At 36.4% G+C, this 503-nt stretch overlaps 1 protein-coding gene across 1 annotated transcript in view; it reads right to left on the bottom strand.

Annotated features, from left to right (window-relative positions):
- LOC119591440 (BRISC and BRCA1-A complex member 1-like) overlaps positions 1-503 on the bottom strand; it is a gene marked incomplete in the record, with an annotated part of 12,840 nt that overhangs the window by 436 nt on the left and 11,901 nt on the right. The window contains 1 exon segment of the mRNA XM_037940180.1: positions 1-195. Coding sequence (XP_037796108.1) covers positions 28-195 — 168 coding nt within the window.

Here is a 503-nt window from a genome sequence, read left to right on the forward strand (position 1 = left end):
GACAAATGACTAGAAAACCCTAACATACTACTCTGATGCCACAAGTGTATAATGCACATCCTTCTGTGTTGGTCGTTGCAGAGGGTGAGCAAGGAGGGAGCCACAGTGATTGTGCAGCTTGGTGGCATTACGAGATACCTCCAAAACGTAGCTCCAACCGCTCTCATCTAGTCCACACAATAGGTCGAAGATCCCCTGAAAGATTTGGTCATGAAAATCCCAGCAGAAATTAAGCCATTTTAGTATATAATAATCTCTAAGTCTTGGATTAGATTTCATGTTAAGTTAGAGTACAAACTGAGATGGATTCAGCTAATGGAATAAGCCTGAAAGACTATCTGGTTAAATTCTTTCAACCGCTTTATCAAAAACAATTATTAGACAATTATAAATCTTGATGAAAGTGCTATCTAAAAATGTTTTTATTCATTGGCTTTGAAAAAATAATCACAGTTACAGAGAACTTTAATATCAAATATTAATGTCTTGAGCAAGATGAACGT

Source organism: Penaeus monodon, chromosome 28, assembly GCF_015228065.2.
Source record: "Penaeus monodon isolate SGIC_2016 chromosome 28, NSTDA_Pmon_1, whole genome shotgun sequence".
Classification (NCBI taxonomy): domain Eukaryota; kingdom Metazoa; phylum Arthropoda; class Malacostraca; order Decapoda; family Penaeidae; genus Penaeus; species Penaeus monodon.